This window comes from Moschus berezovskii, chromosome Y, assembly GCF_049115385.1.
Source record: "Moschus berezovskii isolate FMDL1 chromosome Y, NW_MosBer_1.0, whole genome shotgun sequence".
NCBI classification, from domain to species: domain Eukaryota; kingdom Metazoa; phylum Chordata; class Mammalia; order Artiodactyla; family Moschidae; genus Moschus; species Moschus berezovskii.
Genome location: NC_142489.1, coordinates 4,492,964 through 4,506,255, shown reverse-complemented (window position 1 = coordinate 4,506,255; position 13,292 = coordinate 4,492,964). Strand labels below are relative to the sequence as shown.

Genomic DNA, 13,292 nt, shown 5'->3' with positions numbered 1-13,292 from the left:
GTCCTCTGTCGTCCTGTTCTCCTCCTGCCTTCAATCTTTCCCAGCATCAGGGTCTTTTCAAATGAGTCAGTTCTTCATATCAGGTGGCCAAAGTATTGGAGTTTCAGCTTCAGCGTCAGTCCTTCCGATGAACAGCCAGGACTGATTTCCTTTAGGATGGACTGGTTGGATCTCCTTGCAGTCCAAGGGACTCTCAAGAGTCTTCTCCAGCACAACTCCAAAACTTTGGCCCTCAGCTTTTCTTTACAGTCCAGCTCTCACACCCATACATGACAGCTGGAAAACCAAAGCTTTGACTAGACGGACCTTTGTTCGCAAAGTAATGTCTCTGCTTTTTAACATGCTGTTTAGGTTGGTCATCCTTCAGTTAAATTAGTCAAATAAAGGGGGGGAAAAAGGCTTTAGAAGCGGGGAGGCTTCCCTGGAAGTCCAGTGGTTAAGACTCCGAGCTTCCACTGTGAGCAGTGTGGGTTTGATCCCTGGTCAGCGAACTAGTACCCCATACCCCATGTCATGGGCCAGTAAATAAATTATTGGAAGGTTTCCGTTGGATTAAAGATAGACACTTGAAGATAACTTTCAAATCTGGGCGGGCTTCCCTGATTGGTCAGCTGGTAAAGAATCTGCCTGCAATGCGGGATACCTGGGTTCGATCCCTGGGTTGGGAAGATCCCCTGGAGAAGGGAAAGGCCACCCACTCCAGTGTTCTGGCCTGGAGAATCCCATGGACTGTATAGGCCTTGGGGTGGCAAAGAGTCGGACACGACTGAGCGACTAACACCCACGTCAGATCTGGGCACCGTCTTTGGCCGCTTCCCGCACCCCGACCTCTGGGATACGCGTGCCTTCTGCTCCTTCTCTCTGGCTGGTTCGGTGAGCGCTCCCTCCTGATGACTTTTTTCCGCTCGTTAAAGCTGCTGCTCACATACTTTCACCTGACGATGGCGTGCCACGCCAGCTCCCTCGGAGCTCCGCATGCCGTATTCTCCGGGAGCCCGTGGAGGAAATGCATGACGCGTTTCCTCCCGGGCCCGTTTCTGAATGGAAACCGTCCCTCGGCGTGTCCTCATGCATAGCCGCCACCCAAGGCAGGAATACGAACCCCCGGCCGCTGCTGGAACCAACTCCTGGCTCAGGGGTGCAGGCCCGGCTCGGGGGTTTATTCACTCGAAGGCGTTCACACTCGGCGAGGGCTGGGTGTCTCTTGGCCGGGGTAGGTTCGCGATCCACAGAAGCTGGTTACCCTAGAAGTACAGCTGGCTGGGTTAGTTGTAGTTACGAGACTGTAATGGGCTTCCCACGTGGCCTCAGGGGTGAAGAAGTTGCCAGCCAAGACAGGAGACGCAGGTTGGATCCCTGGGTTTGGAAAGATTCCCCTGGAGGAGGAAATGGCAACCCACTCTGGTATTCTGGCCTTGGAGAATCGCATGGACAGAGGAGCCTGGTGGGGCTACAGTCCACAGGGTCGCACAGACTTGGACACGACTCAGTGACTAAACAACACACAACAAGTCACTGTGTGTTGTCTAGCTAGTGACATAGCCTCGTGGGCATTGCCTTTTCCAGACTTGCCCGTCCTTTGCCGTTGGGACAAAGTGCTTCATGCTTGGCCTCTTGGAACCGCGCCTTCATGGCTGGTCCTGAGTCATCCGTGACTCCAGGGTGGGAGGAGAAAGCGCACACCGCAAAATGAAATTCTCTTCTGCCGGTGTCAGGCGGAAGGAGCCATCCTTATAAAGCCTGGGGGTGTTTTTTGTTTTCCACTCTGGCCACTAAAAATAGCTGTTTTTATGTTCCTAACAGGTTCCCTCCGTTTTTCGATGACAACGCCTTTGGCATCTATCAGAAGATTCTTGCTGGCAAGATAGACTTCCCCAGACATTTGGAGTTCAGTGTCAAGTAAGTCAGCCCTCTTTGGTCATCGGGGGTGTTTATTTCTAAAGCCCCTGAGAAACCCCCCAGTGGAGGCATCCTGCCCCGCTGGGTACCATCCTGGTTTGTTCCTCTGAGCTCAGCTGACCCTCTTTAGGTGGGTCATCTTTTCCCCCCATAAAGGGGAAAGCTCTTCATGACTCTGCTGGGATGACACGTCACCTCTTCGTGACTTGCAGCCGTATTTTGTCTTTTGAGATAGTGGGTGTATTTATCATTAGCGAATAAAGGCTGTTTGTCATCACCCTGAGTAAGGAAGCAGCTTTGTTATTCGAGAAGAAGGCCCTTGTTCCTCCCAGCGAGTTTGGTGGCTGGTGCGGGAGTTGATGACTTTGCGTGCTCAGTCGCTGTAGTCGTGTCCGACTCTTTGCGACCCCATGGACTGTAGCCCGCCAGGCTCCTCTGTCCGTGCGATTCTCCAGCTGAGAGCACTGGAGTGGGTTGCCATGCTCTCCTCCAGGGGGTTTGCCGACCCAGGGATCAAACCAGGGTCTCCTGCATCTCCTGCATTGGCAGGCAAGCTTCTATACTGCTGAGCCCCCGGGGAAGCCCTTGTATAATATGTAAGTACTGTGAGTGATTACGTTAGTTCAGTAAAATTTTTAAGGGGGGACTCAAAGGAAATGGTTTGTGGAAACACACTTTGACGTAATTGTGTTGAATCCTCATCTGCTGTGTGAATGCAGCCTTCTCTATCCTTCTGGGTTCTGATTTTTTTATTGTTGTTCAGGCGCTCAGTCGTGTCTGACTCTTTATGACCCCATGGACTGCAGCATGCCAGGCCTGCCTGTCCATCACCAACTCCCGCACCTCACCCAAACTCACGTCCATCGAGTCGGTGATGCCATCCAACCATCTCATCCTCTGTCATCCCCTTCTCCTCCCGCCTTCAATCTTTCCCAGCATCAGGGTCTTTTCCAATGAGTCAGCTCTTCGCATCAGGTGGCTGAAGTACTGGAGCTTCAGTTTAAGCATCAGTCCTTCCAATGAATATTCAGGGTTGATACCCAGTGAATCAGTATTCTGATACCGTCTGCTATTTAGAAGGAAAATCTCAGTGACCCAGCAAACACAAAAATACTTCCCTTGCTTCCGGGAAAGCAAAGATGTCCAGAGAAGAATCCCACAGATAATTAGACCCACCGGAAAAGCGTGAAGACTGATTTTGGTAGACTCATACGTTGTGTAGTTGGCCGGGGTTGGCCTGGCAGGTATTTTTGAAATGAATGGTCAGACATCCGCAGGGCAGACAGGGTTTCTTCTGCTCTTGTTCAACGGCTGTTCATGTCTACGATGATTTGATCAACCTCTGTGCCTTAGCTGGGCTGCAACTCCTTATCGCGTAAATTGTTTAGGTTATTTAGGAACAGATAATGGTGAGAAAGGGCCTTCCCAGGTGGAGCTAGTGGTGAAGAACACGCCTGCCAATTCGGGAGACATGAGAGACACGGGTTCGATCCCTGGGTCGGGAAGATCCCCTGGAGGAGGGCACGGCAACCCACTCCAGTGTTCTTGCCTGGAGAGTCCCGTGGACAGAGGAGCCTGGCGGGCTGCAGTCCATGGGGTCACAGAGAGTCAGGCCCACCTGAAGCAACTTAGCACGCAACAATGGTGAGAAAGGCTGGGAGATGTTTAGCCAACGTGCAGCCTGAACCACTGGGCCGGTGTCCGTGTGGAATGGTGTGGATTTTGTTGCTGTTGACCTGCTGTGTTTGCGTGGGTCCGTATCAACGTGTGTTTCTGTCTCCTCCCCACCCCACCCCGCCCCGGCCCGAACAGAGACCTCATCAGGAAACTGCTTGTTACCGACAGAACAAGGAGACTGGGAAACATGAAGGTTAGTATTTCTATCCGTGTATGGGGGACGGTAGGGGCTTCCCACGTGACGTTCGTGGTGGAAAGTCTGCCGGCCAGTGCCGGAGACGTAAGAGATGTGGGTTCGATCCCTGGGTTGGGAAGATCCCCTGGAGGAGGGCATGGCCACCCACTCCAGTGTTCTTGCCTGGAGAATCCCACGGACAGAGGAGCCTGGCGGGCTACAGTCCTTGGGGGTCGCAAAGAGTCAGACACGACTGAGCGTCTCGGCACCTGTTAAGTGCTACTCACTTTAAATGCCTCTCATCTGACTTCAGACGTGTCAACAGTGGCAGAACAGTCTTACCCTTTCATTGGGCAAATTTCAGATTTGATTCACCCAGAATCGGGTCTCCTCACCTCTCCAAAGGAGTCAGTGGCTCAGCGGTGATCTATAAGTTAACTAATCATCGCTTTCTTTATTGACTTTTGTATGTATTTTTTTGTTTCTGAATATTCTTTTTAATCGTCATTGACGGATAATTGCTTTACGATGTTAATGTTGGTTTCTGCCGCACATCAGCCCGAGTCCGCCATAGGGATACCTGTGTCCCCACGCCCTTGACCCTCCCTTTTGTCATTCACATGCTGTGTGGTTTACCCCTTTGAATCCGACAGTCTTGGATGGCTCGTGATATGTTTGCAAAATGATGCACCCGTCACCACAGTTTTAAAGAGCAGGCTTGCTCCTTCCCAAAGAAGCCAGTACCCTGTAGCTACCACTTCTCTGAAGTTTCTGGACTTCCCAGGCGGTCCCGTGGTTAAGACTCCAGGCTTCCACGGCAGGCAGCCCGGTTCCGATCCCTGGTTGGGGAATTAAAATCCCACACGCTACAAGGTCTTTTTAAAAATAAAAAACAAAAACCCATCTTTCAAGTGTGACATGCTCAGCTTGCATTTTTAGTCACGTGACCTAATCTCTGGGCCATAGTGAGCAAATGACATCATTTTGTGAACCTCATTTTATACGTTTGTAAAAGTAGCTCAGGTGGTAAAGCTTCCCGCCTACGATGCAGGAGACCTGGGTTCTGTCCGTGTGGTCGGGAAGATCCCCTGGAGGAGGGCATGGCAACCCACTCCAGTCTTCTTGCCTGGAGAATCCCCATGGGTAGAGGAGCCTGGCGGGGCTATACAGTACATGGGGTCGCAAAGGGTCGGGCACGAGTGAGCGACTAACACACACACACACACACACACACACACACAGAGTGAGCCACAGCTTCAGCTGAAGGAAATTGTCAAGGTGAAAATGCCACTTTACGTTGGGAAGGCCTGAACCATAATCACCCTTTGGTTTTGTCGTCCAGGGCCCTATACGTGTGAACAGCATGTTGTTGATGTTTAGTCACTGAGTCTCTGCGACCCCATGGACTGTAGCCCGCCAGGCTCCTCTGTCCATGGGATTCTCCAGGCAGGAACACTGCAGTGGGTTGCCATTTCCTTCTGCAGGGGATCTTCCCGACCCGGGGATGGAACCCGCAAGTCCTGCATTGGCAGGCAGGTTCTTTTACCCCTGAGCCACCAGGTAAGCCCGAACACCAGGACTGCATTCTCTCTAAAATGAGCAAAAGCATGTAATGACGCTCAGATGCCTTCACTGGTGGTTTTCTCCGGGGACAAAGGCTCGCGTCATAGCGAAGCCGTGTTTTTCTCTGCGTGGAATCGTACGGAGCATCTCTGTGCTCCTCGCTTTCCTGTCCTTCCGGCCTTCTCTGCGCTGATGCCGGCTGTCCCTTTTGCAGAACGGAGCCGAGGACGTCAAACAGCACCGGTGGTTCCGGGTCGTGGACTGGGGCGCGGTCCCGGAAAGGAAGCTGAAGGTACGGCCACACGTCAAGTCGGGCGGCTCGTACCCGGGGAGGCCTCAAGCTCTCCTGAACACAAACACGGGCTCTGAGTCTGTGGCTCAATTCCTTAGGAGAAATCCCTAATGAAGTGATTTCAAGTCGTTAATAAGTTCACACTGTTGAGGGAAGACCTTAGCTGAAGAATCGGGCTTCCCTGGTGGCTTAGTTGGTAAAGAGACCTCCTGTGGTGATACAGGAGTCCCTGGTTCGATCCCTGGGTCAGGAAGATTCACCTGGAGAAGGGACTGGTAAACCACTCCAGTATTCTTGTCTGAAGAATACCATGGACAGAGGAGCCTGGCGGGCTGAAGTCCATGGAGTGGCGAAGAGTCTTCAAGAACATCTCTACCTTAATCGAAAAATTACAAAACAAAAGATATAGCAATGTCAGTGGTTACATCAAAGCTCAGTGGTCCCAGATCAGTCTAACAAGTAAAATCATAAAAGTCTGAAATGTGAGAATTCTCAGAATGTGACACAGAGCAAAAAGTTAGGCAGTGTTGTTGGAGTCAGGACACAGATAGACTTGCTCAGTGAATAGTTTCTGCAAAGCTTCAGTGTGCAGAAAACACGGTACGTACAAAATGCAATAGAATGAGGCATGCCGAAATGTAACAACCTCCTGGGGCAGACTCCGTGCAAGATTTCTGCAAAATTTTGATTACATTAAAAAAAAAAAAAAGAGCATGTGTGTGTGTGTGTGTCTGTTTAGTCGGTCAGTCGTGTCAGACTCTTTGCGACCCCGTAGACTATAGCTCACCAGGCTCCTCTGTCCATGGGGATTCTCCAGGCGAGAATGCTGGGGTGAGTTTCCATGCTCTCCTCCAGGGGATCTTCCCGACCCAGGGATTGAACCCAGCTCTCCCGCACTGCAGGCAGATTCTTTATAGTGTGAGCCACCAGGGAATCCCAAGAACACCAGAGCAGATAGCCTATGCTTTCTCTAGGGGTTCTTCCCGCTCCAGAAATCGAACCGGCATCTCCTGCATTGCAGGTGGATTCTTTACCACCTGAGCTGTAAAGTGCAATAAAATTAGGCGTGCCTGAATGTAACAACTTCCTGGTGCAGACTTGCTCAACAGTGCAAGGTTTCTGCAAAGTTTTGATTTAGAAAAAAAAATAGTATCTGTACAGTGCAATAAAACTAGGCGTGCCTGAATGTAACAACTTCTGGTGCAGACTTGCTCAGTGCAAGGCTTCTGCAAAGTTTTGATTTAGAAAAAAAAAAAATAGTATCTGTATAGTGCAATAAAACTAATCGTGCCTGAATGTAACAACTTCTGGTGCAGACTTGCTCAGTGCAAGGTTTCTACAAAGTTTTGATTTAGAAAAAAAATTGTATCTGTATAGTGCAATAAAACTAGGCGTGCCTGAATGTAACAACTTCTGGTGCAGACTTGCTCAGTGCAAGCTTTCTGCAAAGCTTTGATTAAAAAAAAAAAAACAAATACAGTTTGTTAAACTTGTGTGATAAAACTCGGCTTGCCTAAACGTAACAAATTCCTGGTGCAGACTGGCAAACCTTTGATTTATTAACAAAACAAAACACAGTATGTGCAAAGTGCAGTAAAACTGAAGCGTGGCTGAAGGTAACATCACTGGGTGAACACTGTTCCTCTCTGACCACGGCACTGTATCTTTGCTGGTCCCCAGCCCCCCATCGTCCCCAAGCTGTGCAGCGAGGATGATACCTCCAACTTCGAAGCGTATCCTGAGAACGACTGGACTTCTGCCCCGCCGGTGTCACAGAAAGAGCTGGATGTCTTCAAGAATTTCTGACCTCGGGACTCCCCGCCTGGAAGGTATATCTTTATGTATTGATTTTTGAAATATCAAGGCGTCTTTTATTTCATTCATCCATGATATCACTTGAAAGTGTGTGAAAGTGTTAGTCGCTGAGTCGTGTCTGACTCTCTGTGACCCTGTGAACTGTAGTCCAGCAAGCTCCTCTATCCATGGGATTCTCCAGGCGAGAATCCTGGAGTGGGTTGTCATTTCCTCCTCCAGGGGAATCTTCCCAACCCAGCGAATGGAACCTGGGTCTCCTGCATTGGCAAGCGGATTCCTTACCATATGAGCCACCCGGGAAGCCCTGTATCAGTTGAATTCTGTTTATTTTTAAATTTCTTATTTAGTTTTTTTTTTTTTAACATGTATTTCTTCTTTTTCAAATTCTTTTCGCATATAGGTTATTAGAGAGTACTGAGCAGAGTCCCCTGTGCCATACAGGGGGTCTTTGTGGTTGAACTTATTTACAAAACAGAAGCAGACTTAGATTGCGGGTCTGGGTCCTGTGGTTTTCTTTCTTCATCATCAAATGTTTTGTCCGATGGTGAGGTCCTGTGGCAACGTACCAGGAAACGGGGACCCAGTTCTGTTTTCTGGGCTGAATGTCTTTTCAGATTGTGGACGAGCTTGGGCTATTTCTATGGAACATGGAGAACCCACCTTTAAAAAACTCCTTTCAAGTTACTGTATGTCCGGCTTTGTTGCTCTGTAGAGTTCAGGCTTTTGGGTCTTTGCAATAAGATTGTGAAAGGAATCTGGCTTCTTTTGCGCTTCCGTTGTTGTTCCTGTTAAGATGACAAATGGTACCCAGGTGTTTTGAAAGCTTAACAAAATCCAGACTTCCCTGGCAGTCCCGTGGGTAAGACTGCATGCTTCCAATCGGGTGGGTAGGTGGGCGGGCAGGGTGTAGGTTCAATCCTTGATTGGGGAAATAAGATCCCATGTGCTACACAGGACAAGCAAAAGATAAAAAAAGAATAAACATTGCAAAAGTAACCAAACCCTTGGTTTTATTTCATGCCAGACACAGGGTGATCTGAGCCTGTCCGGAACACATAGTGGCCCACTGATGTGACCCGAGGAAGCATCTTCTCCTCGGAGTAAGGATGCTTCCGCATTTGTGTGCACCTGGATATGTATAAAGAAATTGCAGAGCTGTTGACGTTCGTGGCCCTGGAATTATTTAATCTACTGGAAACCGACTGCACAGTAGGATACTTTGAACATTCGTTTGGTTGCAGGTTTTCTTCTTCTTTTTAGTCGTGTGTTTTCCTACTGGAATATCATGGTTTCGTTTTGTTTTGTTTTTTTTTCATAGACTTGACTTTTTAAGTTTTGAGCTGAACTTGTTCAGATATAACCACAAATTGTGTGTGTGTCTGTGCGTCTGCTCATGTCTGTGTATAAAAAAAGGCGGTATGCTTGGAGCACAGAAATTGTGTCATGGTGTACATGTTCCTACTTCCCAGAGATTATATTTATATTTCAGATTTTTCTGTTTTTTTAATGAATCTGTTGTCTTGCTGGACAAAATTTTAACAGTTATGATATATGCATTTTTTATCATCTTATGTGCATTTTATGGTTCTATCCTATGACTGTCTGTATCCAGTATATATAGTCCTTTGGGTCTTGAAACCAGAAGGCAAAGGAAGGAGATGTGAGTTAGAATTTAATGCAAGACTAGCCACTGACCGCAGATGCTTTTCAAGGAATTTTGTCTGTGGCATTAAAAAAAAATTTCAGACTCTGTAGGGAGATGGCTAGCTATTCATATTCCAGGTTCAATCCCTGGACCAAAAATGCATCTCCCGATACGGAAGAGTCTCTCTTTCAGCGCTGGCTCGGGGAACTTAACGCATATGTTTTTCTTTTCCCCTTTGGTTTTGGGAAAAGCACGGATCGGAAGGGAATACGATGGAACCGTTTGAACCTTCCTTGTTTCTGCTTGGTTTCTCTTCTCGTGTGCTTCTGGTTTCACAGACCTGCTGGGCCTGTGCCGAACAAGCCTGGGGGGAGCTTTGTTTTCCCTCTGGACCCGAGGGTTGGGTGAGGACCGTGAACCCTGTCGCTCGCGACGGCCAGGTGTTGAGCGTGTCGCCGTGAGCACGCGTCGCTGGTTAAGCTTGCGTCTGTCTTCCCAGAAGCAGGACGTGCTCAGAGCTGCTTGGCATCCTCACTCCTTGCCTTCTTGACCCTCTTTCTCTTTTGCTTTCTGATTCTAACCTTTGCTGTGAAAAAGCAGGCCGTGCTTTTCCTGTTGACTCAGCTGGAAAGACAAGAGTGGCCCAAACCCGTTGTGTAAAATCCAGTCGTAGGGTCCAGCCATGCCCTTGCCTGGCGGAGGTCTGTGCATTTAAGCAGTTGGTTCCAGAGCCTTCAGTGGCTGCAGGGGCTCACCCAATAGACCTCTGAGATCCCTCCCTCCCCACAAGCCCTGCATCCTCCCTTTTCCTGGCCAGAAAAGTTCAGCTCCTTGGACCACAGGCTTGCAGGCAGAGTGTGCCCTCGGGAGGTGTTGCTCTCAAGGGTTGGGTTGCGCCCTCAACTTACAGCTCTTCTCAGGTCTCTGCAACTCAGGTATTCTTGGGTCACCTGGTGAGTTCTTTGCTGTCCACACTGTTTCTTTCCTGTGCTGGGGCAGAAAGGTGTGTCTTTCCCAGCTTTTGCTCCCCTCGCTTCTGTAGGCACATCTCGCGGTGTGGAGAGTTGTTGTTTGGGAAAAGTAAACTTTTTTTTAATGTGGCACAAATGTCAAAGGACATACATGTTTATGTCAGATTTGACCAGTTGCACCCTGAAGAATAGATGCTTTTGAACTGGTGTTGGAAAAGACTCTTGAGAGTCCCCTGGACTGCACGGAGATCCAACCAGTCCATCCTAAAGGAGATCAGTCCTGAATATTCATCAGAAGGACTGAAGCTGAAATGCCAATTCTTTGACCACCTGATGCGAAGAACTGACTCTTTGGAAAAGATCTTGATGCTGGAAAAGATTGAGGGCAGGAGGAGAAGGGGACGACAGAGGATGAGATGGTTGGATGCCATTACCGACTCGATGGACATGATTTTGAGCAAGCTCTGGGAGTTGGCGATGGACAGGGAGGCCTGGCGTGCTGCAGTCCGTGGGGTCAGAAAAAGTCGGACACGACTGTGCAACGGAACAACAGCAGCTCCTGGATCAGAAGACACGGGGTGTGTGTGCTTGCAGGAGATGTGAAGAGAAATGACACCTATAAAAGCTTTGAGCCGAAGACGCTGAATCACCCCCTTCTCATAAACGACCTCGTCTTCAGAGAGCAGTCCGTTCCGCCGAGAGAGTCCACGATTAAGTAAAACAAACATTACAATGGGCAACTCATTAAAGATTTGCTTTCAAAGGGTGCACTTGGAAAAATGTTCCCAGAGAACTGTTATTTTGGGTCTGTACTTTTCCATCACCATGCTCTTTGGATTAAATGGTGAGCCAACCGGGACTAAAATCTTACCATGCCGTTCCTGAACTATTACGTCATTGAATGTTACAAGGTTAAATGAGCAGCACGAACCTGCACAGAGATACAGACCCACCAGGAAAAACATTAAGTCTTGAGTCCTCTGACTATAAAAATAAATGAGTATTATTTGGAGCCTTATGCTTAACAAAATACAAAATAAATGAAACACCTTTCTTGAACACGATACAAAAATTGTAAATACACATGTTGATCCCGATGCATATATTTTTGGCTTTGTTCTTCTTCTCTAGGATTTAATTTATGAGATGGAAACAGCACAAGAACGCATGGAAATGCGTTAATTTTGCCTTAATTTTGAAGAACTATGCAGGGAAAACAAAGGTTCAAATACCGCAGGTGGCTTGCTTCTTCATAAAAGCATGGTGGTTGACCATCAGCCACACAAAGCAAATTGGAAGGGAGGAGGAATTCCAACACTGCCAGGCGGGGTTTACCTCACCTTTCACACACCCCTGGTGCCCACTGAGTCATTGAAAACATTGTGTGCTGGTGGCTGGGCCGTAAATTACATGGTCTGACGTCATGCAATGCTGGGCGTGATCCAAATGAGTCTTAAACACGTGAACGGCTCACCGCAGACAACCAGAGAATCATTCACTCCCTGGAGGCGTTCTGTCACGTTCGCGTCTTGGATCAAAAGTAATCAGGGTGTGCACGGTTTTGAAGAAAGTTCACGGCCACCGTGACAACATTTCAGACCGGAAAAGGAGAGATCTGGTTTTTGTTTGCTGCCATTTGACAAGTCGGCAATATCTCCCTAAGTGACAATACTCTTTAAAAAGTCTTCGGACTCCCCGCCCACCCCCGCCCTGGTGGCCCAGTGGTTAAGACTTCACCTTCCAATGTTGGGGGCGGGGGGTGTGAGTTTAATCCGTGGTCGGGGGAGCTGAGATGCCACAGGCCTTACTGTCAGAAAGCCAAAAATACAAAACAGGAGCAATGTCACAAATTCAGTAAAGACTTTAAAAATGGTCCTTATCCCCCCCCCCAAAAAAAAAATTTATAAAGTCTTTAGGAAATGCATTGATTTCAAGAGGTGGATCGCAGTGGGTCTTGTTTTCCTCAGGGAAGAATAAAGCCAGCCTGCTTTGAGAGCCATCTGTAAAACTCACAAGGAGATAAAACGCCAGTCGGTCATAATGGCGTGTTGCCCGTGGTCATGGCAGTTGGGATATCCTGCTCAGCAGACATGTATCATTGGCCAGCAATGGAAAAAAAAAAACCCAAAAAACAGCAACCATGATTTCTGGTGTCAATTTGTCAAAATATGCAAAGGAAAAAAGAACGCAGTCACCAGATAACCGGCGTGCACGTCACAGCATCACGACGCTTTAAAACGCCTCCCATTCTGGCTCCTCCAGCAGGTCTGGCTTCACCTGTTTTTCACCTTCTCGGGCGATGTTTGGTTTCCTTGCCTCCATCTGCACTTCGGGACCCACCTGCCGCCCATCCGAGTCACCGGCCGCGCCAAGCAGTTGAGTGATGTGACTTGCCTTTGCCGTTTCTGCCTCCGACCTACGTTGCCTCTCGATTGGAACCACTTTTAGCTGTGAGATTTGGCTCCATCCTCTTCATGCAGGACCCCCGGCGCCCTGTTCTGCAGGCAGCGAGGGCCTCCCCACCTGGGTGAACGCTGCAGACTGCACTCACTCCCCACAACAGAATCTTCCCTGCAGCTTCAGGTGCAGGAAAGATTGGAATTTTTTTTTTTTTTTGGTTCCCAGCCCTTTGATTTTGCATCACAAAATTGACAGCATCGTGCAAGTCTTTTGCTCGTTCCCAGTTGAGATTTGAATTGAGGTGCCTGTGTTCTTTTTTTTCCCATTGGTCCATCTACTCTGCGTGTATTCTGTACCTGCTGAAACTTTGTGTATACTGTATACTCTTTGATCTGTTTCTGACTAACCAGTTCAACTTGAGCGGTCGTTTCTACTCACCAAGAACAAACAGAAGAGCACGTGTATGATTGTCTTAAATAATATATTTGAGTCTGTGTGTCTGTCTGTCTGTCTGTCTGTGTCTTGGTGGAGGTTCAGTGGTGAGCGATGCTTCCACCAAGCATCACGTTTTCATACCGAGCTTGTTCCTGCTGACCCCGTGTGGTCACCACCACACACAATCCTTGATAATCAAAAAGGAAAATATTCTGGAACCCTCTTAAGTTATTGTGTCTGGAGACGTTTTCTGTTGATATTCTCTTTGCTCTTCCATGTGGACTCCTGTGTTATTTAAATAAAACTCATGGCACGTGTGTTTTTTTTGCAACTGGGATCAGAAGCGTTTCTGCTCACCGGCTGCCTTTCCTGGCTCCCCGAGACGGTTTCTCCGGCTCTGCAGGGCAGTCGGAGTTTCCT

At 48.5% G+C, this 13,292-nt stretch overlaps 1 protein-coding gene across 2 annotated transcripts in view; it reads left to right on the top strand.

Annotated features, from left to right (window-relative positions):
* LOC148773011 (cAMP-dependent protein kinase catalytic subunit PRKX) overlaps positions 1-8,581 on the top strand; it is a 57,124-nt gene extending 48,543 nt beyond the window's left edge. For both annotated transcript variants that reach the window (XM_088834355.1, XM_088834354.1), the window contains exons 5-9: positions 1,804-1,899; positions 3,712-3,769; positions 5,529-5,606; positions 7,287-7,435; positions 8,446-8,581. In XM_088834355.1, coding sequence (XP_088690481.1) covers positions 1,804-1,899; positions 3,712-3,769; positions 5,529-5,606; positions 7,287-7,412 — 358 coding nt within the window. In that variant the 3' untranslated portion in view covers positions 7,413-7,435; positions 8,446-8,581. The remainder of the gene's footprint in view (positions 1-1,803; positions 1,900-3,711; positions 3,770-5,528; positions 5,607-7,286; positions 7,436-8,445) is intronic.
* The last annotated feature ends 4,711 nt before the right edge of the window (positions 8,582-13,292 follow it).